The sequence below is a fragment of the Pteropus vampyrus genome, unplaced genomic scaffold (genome assembly GCF_000151845.1).
Source record: "Pteropus vampyrus isolate Shadow unplaced genomic scaffold, Pvam_2.0 Scaffold675, whole genome shotgun sequence".
Taxonomy (NCBI): domain Eukaryota; kingdom Metazoa; phylum Chordata; class Mammalia; order Chiroptera; family Pteropodidae; genus Pteropus; species Pteropus vampyrus.
The window spans coordinates 89219-96387 of NW_011889456.1; the positions used below are offsets into that span (position 1 = coordinate 89219).

Here is a 7169-nt window from a genome sequence, read left to right on the forward strand (position 1 = left end):
ACAGGCTGGCTTAGAGAAGGTCAATCATTACTTATCATTTGAATATAATATAATGAGAAACGAATTGTGCCATCCATTTTTCAAATCCAGCGGCACAAGCAATCTTGGTGCTTCTTTTTAGAACAAACAAATGCAAGAAATCCACAGTGGTAAATTTTTAATAAACACAAAAGTAACAAAATGACTAAATAAAAAGAACATATTATATCATCACAATATAAAGACATACATGCATATTATATGAAAAAAATAATTTAAATACAATAAATGATAAATATATATACATAAATGAATAAATAACTATTTAAATAGATAGAAAAATAGATACATCATCAGGGACATCTGTAGAGTTGAACATGACGTTGATTAATGTTCCTGAAAACTTTTGACAAATTGATTCCCTTCATGTCATGATTACAGCAGAAACAAAACAAGAAGGTCTCTGAAATGGCAAAGCAAGAGGAAGTGTGACATTTAGTCAGTGAGCACCATGTCCATATTGAACCGGTGTTAATCCTTACTCCTTGATCTTTCCTTCAAGTGTGTTGATAAAGAGTAGGACCTCATGATCTCTGCTCTGACAATCTCCCAGGCACAAGGGCTGTGTTTCTTCTCCTGCAGATAGAGGGTGATTCTCTGGAAGTATTTCCTCACAGCCAGTGTGGAGTCCTCATCCAGCAGGGAAGTCTCCTCCGTCCCCAGCTCCTGCGTCTGACAGGCTTCCAGGTGGTTCAGCTGCTGATAGAGTCCAGTGCAGAATCTGCCTAACAGGGTCTCATCCCAAGCTGTGGACGAAGCCTCTGTGCAGAAGAGGAGGAAGGTCTGCCAGGTCACCTCATGGATGACAGTGATGGCTTGAGCCTCCTGGAACTGGTTGCCACCAAACGCCCCCTGGAGGAATCCAAAATCTTCTCTATCCTTGAGGCAGGAGAAAGGGGAGATTCTCCTCATTTGTCCCAGGAGCATCAACGCCCTCCTGTTGACCAGGCTGTGGGTCTGAAGCAGGTCACAGCCCAGAGAGCAGATGGAGTGGCAGCTGAGCACCCCCACAGCCACCAGGAAGGAAAAAGGCAGAGCCATTGGGGATCTTGCAGATGAGGCCGGCCTGGCTGTGCTGGATGAGACTGCCAACCTTGGCCTCTAGTCTCTGAAGACCTTCATGTGTCATATATAGGGAACATGTGAATTTTCGATTGGGAAAATTCAGTATTTATGTACTGTATTTTATCTATACTTTATATAAAGGGAAACTTTCTACTTCTGCTTTTGTTTTCCTTTATGCACTTTCTAAATGGGTTTAGAGCACTGCTTCTCAACCATTTTTTTTTCATAGTTGGTCCTTACCCATGGAGTTTTTCAGATGTTTTCCTAATTGACCATTAGGAACCTTAACACAGATATATGGTATAAGTATTTATGTACTGTATTTTATCTATACTTTATATATAACAAACAAATTGTAAAGTTTACTCTTTTTATTTAGTGCAGAATTAAACATAACAAAATTTTTATTCTACAAGGTAAATTTAAAACAGTTGGCATTTAATGTAATATAATTTAAATGTCCATTTAATTAACATTTGAATTAATTTTAAATAATTTACTTTACCCTTATAACTAAATTTGCAGAATGACTTTTAATGTAATGTATTTACTATAATAATAGTAAGGTATCCCATTGCATGTGCAAATAAAAATATATATAATCTTATAAAATAATACCCATGTATAGATATATTTTAAAATCATTCAAAATTGCTCAACATTATTAAAAAATTAAATTATTTTCTTAACATTTACTTTAGGTAAGTACTTAACTTTCAATATTGCTTCATATCAGAAAGTAATTTTTAACTTCACTGACCGTTAGATATTTATCTGCATATGTCAACAGTTTTTTCTGTTTAGACTTTGACATAATTATTGATGTGTTGACTGGCTTTAGGAGAGCTAAATAATAAAATATCAACTGCGTTGAATTCTCAAAGTGCACGTCACAGTGAGGCTCAAACATAAGCAACGTCCACAAGGCAACCAATGGCAACTCATAAGTAAGCAAAGGCCACCTCTCACAAGAGAACTTTGAGATAGAGCACATGATGGAAGGAAAGATTCCAGTGAGCCATCAAGGCACCACAGGTTTGCACCATTGATCTTGCATACATTTTCTCGATCTCCCTTGAACTCAATGTTAGTGCTTCTCATATGATACACGAGAAAACACAAACCAAAAAATAAATATTAAGGAAGAAGAGTGGATAAGGTTGAGCTTTGGAGCACCACAAAGCATCGTAATATCTAAGATTTGTTCACACTCATAAAAAGTAATTTTTGTACCCTTGGGAGCAACATTATGCCCAACATGAATTCAAGATCCTGACAATGCCATTTAGTTGAGAGATACAGGAAGGCCTGAGATATATTTGTCACCTTCCTGCCATTTGAGGATACAGGAGAAGTCAGTAGTATGCAACCAATAAGCGGGCTCTCACCAGAACCCAACCTTGCTGACACCCTGCTTTGAATTCCAGCCTCTAGAATGTGAGCAGGAAATGTCTGCTCCTTACAAGCTATTCAGTCTATGCTATGTTGTTAATGGAGTTTGAATGGTCTATGACATGACCTGACCTGTTTTCTTTTGCAGTACATCCAGGAGTCTGAAAAATACCTAAAGAGAGGAAAATCCTTTTACCCAACTGTGTGTCCTAGGTATGTAATCCAGTCCCTATCATTTCAGGAGCTCATTAAACATTTATGATGAGTATAATGAAAGTAATAGTAGAGGAAAGAACAACATCAACGTCTACTAGATAGTTATGAATCGAGAGAACAGTAGATCTAATGATACCTTGTAAACTATTCCTAATCCTACAAAGGAAGTTATGATTGTATATTGTGTAGAGTAGTACTTAAAAACATTGTTTGGTTGCAGATATATTTTCTTCAAATTTCTATTTTCAATATTTGGGATATCAGGATGAGAATCATAGTCCTGGTCATAAGTGGAAGACTCACCCTCCACTTTGAAATCAGTGATCCTCAAGTGCCTGCAAGGAGCAACCTGACCATACTTCCTTGTCTTCGTCAGTGTGTAGTGAGACCTAGTCTCAACACTGCTGGAGCCACTTTTCAACTTTTTAGCCTGTGCCTTTGGGAATCCACCTGAATGTTTCCTTCAAAAGATCAATGATGTTGTGAACTCTAACTAGTTACACCCATGTCATCTCCTGCAAAGTTTAATTTCTGGGAAAAGACTTTTAGTTCTTGTTTTTGGGGTTGTTTCTTTTCTTTTTTCTTTTCTTTTATCACCTAAAAGAGCATTGGTACAAATAGCATAAAAATAAAGAGTGGTCTTATTCACTGAACTTGTCTCCTCTTCCATTAATCACCAGATTAGAGTCTATTGCTCGACTTCTTTGCATTTTGGCATCTCTTGAAATAAATTCAGTTAAATCAATGTGAACATAACTGTTAATGCTCTGTACGGTCTTTGCTTTTTAAAGTATTTCATTTGATCTACCATAATGGTTTCCTTTACAACTGAGTGGTATAGACAGGTACCACAGACAAATTTGGCATCACATGTTGAAAATGGCAGTGTAATAAAGTAGAAGGGACCCATTGCTTTGATCCCTATTAGCAGAACAGCCAACCAGAAGAGTCATCTGATCAGGAATGCTTGCATTGTGTTCCTACACAAAGAAAAAATAAATGTCTATAATGATCAAAGTATAGATAATTTTCTGGATAGTTTTCTGTTATTCAGTTAAAATAGCTAGCATTAACTTAACTGACAAATGTCTTTAACTAAATACTATCTTGAAGATCTTTCCATAAAGCAACAAGATTTTACACTTTGAAAATGCCACATACTCCTCTACAATTTCTCGTGTCTCCATGCCAATCTTAAATAATTTTTATTTACTTTTACATTACCGAAACATCTTTCACAGAACTCTATATTTACTATATTGTTAAAAAGAAAAGTTAGTGTTGTGTACAAGCAGTTGAGGATATTTAATAGGTTAGATTTTTTTAACTTTCCTGTGACAGAAAGAGAAGTGTACAAATTAACCCTTGGTGTTCAGCATTTTATATAGACTAAATGGAATTTGCCATTTTTTTTGCACAGCACCCCCTTCCTTTGTAAGACTTTCAGGAACTTGCAAAAGCAAGATGATTTCATGTCTTTAAAATGTTAATCTTTTGTTCATCATAGATGTTTTGGCACTAATTTTCTATTTTAGTATTGCATTAAAATACTACCTTGATTACTTATATTTGGTGCCTTCTCAAATTCTGTGCGTGAGAGAAGGACTCATTTACTTTATCCCACTGTTAACCCAGGAAACAGCTTTTGAATTAGAGTGTTGTAATCTTCTGTGGTTAAAAATCTAAGAATATCTTATTTCCCATCACCCAACCCTCCCCTTTTAATTTTTTTTTACTATTTTCCTGGACTTTACAACTTTTTAATTTAATCTATTCCTTAACATAATATCACCAGAGGGAATCTGAATATGAATATGAGGAAAAGGATTATCAACTCATTCATACAATTCACAAAAGAGCCATATTTTTGGTCAGACAACTTTTCTCCACAATGATTCTCTACAAAGAGCTTTAAGTGGGCTGGAAGGTTCCTATCCAAATGTGCCAGGCACTGATCTATGATTGGAAACGGAGGCTCTGTTTCATCACAGTCCTACAGACAATCCCTTCTCCTAGAGTTTTCGTTTGGGGAGACCTCAACATGAACATCCCTGAGACTGTTAAAGGAGCTGCACTCAAAGCTCCTCTTGCCTTGGTTTGGCTGAACATGGACTATTCTGATTATTGTGTTACATTAATACCAAAGGCAGCTGTCATTCACTATGTTCAGATTCTCAGCCTGTCATTTGCAAATTTTATTCTATTTGATCTTTACAGTTTCCCGTGTGACCACTACTGAAATTGTCTCCATGTTTTAGAAGAGGAAATGAAAATCTGATGTCATTTAAACTCAGGAGCCATAATAAAGAACTTATACAACTCAACAACAACAAAAATAAACAATCCAATTAAAAAATGGGCAGAAGATCTGAACAAATACTTCTCCAAAGAGGAAAAACAGATGGCTAATAGACATATGAAAAGACGCTCAAGGTCGCTAATCATCAGAGAGATGAAAATTAAAACTACAATAAGATATCACTTCACAGCTGTCAGAATGGCTATCATCAATAAATCAAAAAACAACAAGTGTTGGCGAGAATGCGGAGAAAAAGGAACCCTCATACACTGTTGGTGGGGTTGCAAATTGGAACAGCTGCTATACTGTTATGGAGGTTCCTCGAAAAATTAAAAATGGATATACCTTTTGACCCAACTATTGCACTGCTGGGTACTTATCCAAAGAAAACCAAAACAATAATTTGTAAAGATCTATGTACTCCAATATTCATGGCAGCATGATTTACAATAGCCAAGATATGGAAGCAACCCAAATGCCCATCAACAGACAATTGGATAAAGAAATTATGGTTCATATATACAATGGAATATTACTCAGCCATTAAAAAATGAAATCCTACCATTCGCAATGATATGGATGGACCTAAAGGTTATTATGATGAGTGAAATAAGTCAGAGAGAGAAAGACAAATACCATATGATTTCACTTATGAGCGGAATCTAAGGAACAAAAAGAACAAACTAATCAAAAACAGACTCACAAATATAGTGGATAATTTTGGGACAGGTAGAGGGGAGGCGGGTTAGGGGGCTGGGAGAATGGGGTGAAGGGTTAAAGAAGTATGAATTAGTAGTTGATAGCTGGTCACAGGGAGGAGAAACACAGCAGAGGGAATGTAGTTAGCATTAATATGATGGATAGGTGGAGGGTCAGGGGAGGGAGGGAGCAACTGGGGGGGATCGTTTTATAGATGTCTAACCAATGTACTGTATACTTGAAACTAATATAAATAAATAAATTTTTAAAAAAATTCAAGAGCCAGATTTTTGTCAGAAAGTGAAGCTTTCTATTGCCTTCCAGTCCTCCTTTTTCATTATTTCTAAGTATTTGCTCCTAGCAGCCCTGAGCATGCTGGTGCTTCATTAATCCTCATTATATCTTTAATATCTGTCTCCCCTGCTCCCTGGAGGGCAGTCATCATTCCTCTCTTACTTTTTCTAAATCCACACTGGAAAGCAATATGTCACATATGTGCAGTCAACACATTTTGGGAAACAGAAGGAAGAGAACTGTATGAGTTAACCCTTTAGTGTTCAGTTTTATGCAGCTCTTATCTGCAGACTGTATCAGAAAACATGAGCTATAGATCCTGTAAAGAAGTGTGGAAGAATTGATATCTAGTGCATTAGCCTCTTAAAAGGAAAATGCACAGAGGTGAGACCACTTCAATTTCAGTGCAATTTAAGAAGTGTTGCAATAGAGTCCAGGATCAAAACTCTAAGAACTCTTATTAGAATTAAAAACAGAGATAGATTGAGACGTGGGTGTTTATTTCAACGTTGGTCTCATTTTGGTGAATACATCCTATTGGATTGAGACCTTTGTCATTTTCCATTCATGAGTCTGATTTCCATTGTAATAAAACAAAAGAAGTATTGATATTATGACATTATCTGAGGCCCACAAATACAAGAGAGTTGGGGAAAAGGTATAAACACATTGAGACAAATACAGAAAATGAAAATTGTGGCCTATCAGAGGATCTCATTTGTAAGAAGGTGCTCAGAGAAGCCGCTAAAGTCTCCCACAGCCAGTCATTTGTTTCACCCAGCTCACCAGGAGCCCGCCTACCTCTTCACTGATGACACCGAGAATGATGTTCTCCAGCTCTGTCTGTACCCTTAGCTGAGACCTAGCCCAGAACCATGGCCTCCCAAAGCAGGAGACCTTCACAGTTCTGCACCAAATGGGGGAGAATCTTGCTTGTTTTCCAGCCTTAAGGACAAGAATGTTTGCAGGTTTCCCCAGAGGGAGCTGGATGGCAGCCAGTTCCAGATCTCAGGCCACCTCTTTCTGCATGCGATGATCCAGAAGATCTTCAACCTCTCCAGCACAAACAGCTGAAATTCCTCACTGGATCTGATCAGCAGCTGGAAGATCTGGAGACTAGTTTGGTGCAGGAGATGGGAAGGAAAAGACCATCCAGGGCAATGGG

At 37.3% G+C, this 7169-nt stretch overlaps 1 protein-coding gene across 1 annotated transcript; it reads right to left on the reverse strand.

Moving 5' to 3' along the window:
* Nucleotides 1-345: 345 nt before the first annotated feature.
* On the reverse strand, nucleotides 346-1233 carry LOC105309144 (interferon alpha-4-like). Its single transcript, XM_011385239.2, has one exon. The coding sequence runs from the start codon at nucleotides 1078-1080 to the stop codon at nucleotides 511-513; it is 570 nt and encodes a 189-aa protein (XP_011383541.1). The 5' UTR covers nucleotides 1081-1233; the 3' UTR covers nucleotides 346-510.
* Nucleotides 1234-7169: the final 5936 nt, after the last annotated feature.

Coding starts and splice junctions, on each gene's coding strand:
- LOC105309144 (XM_011385239.2), bottom strand. CDS start 1,080: ATGGCTCTGCCTTTTTCCTTCCTGGTGGCTGTGGGGGTGCTCAGCTGC.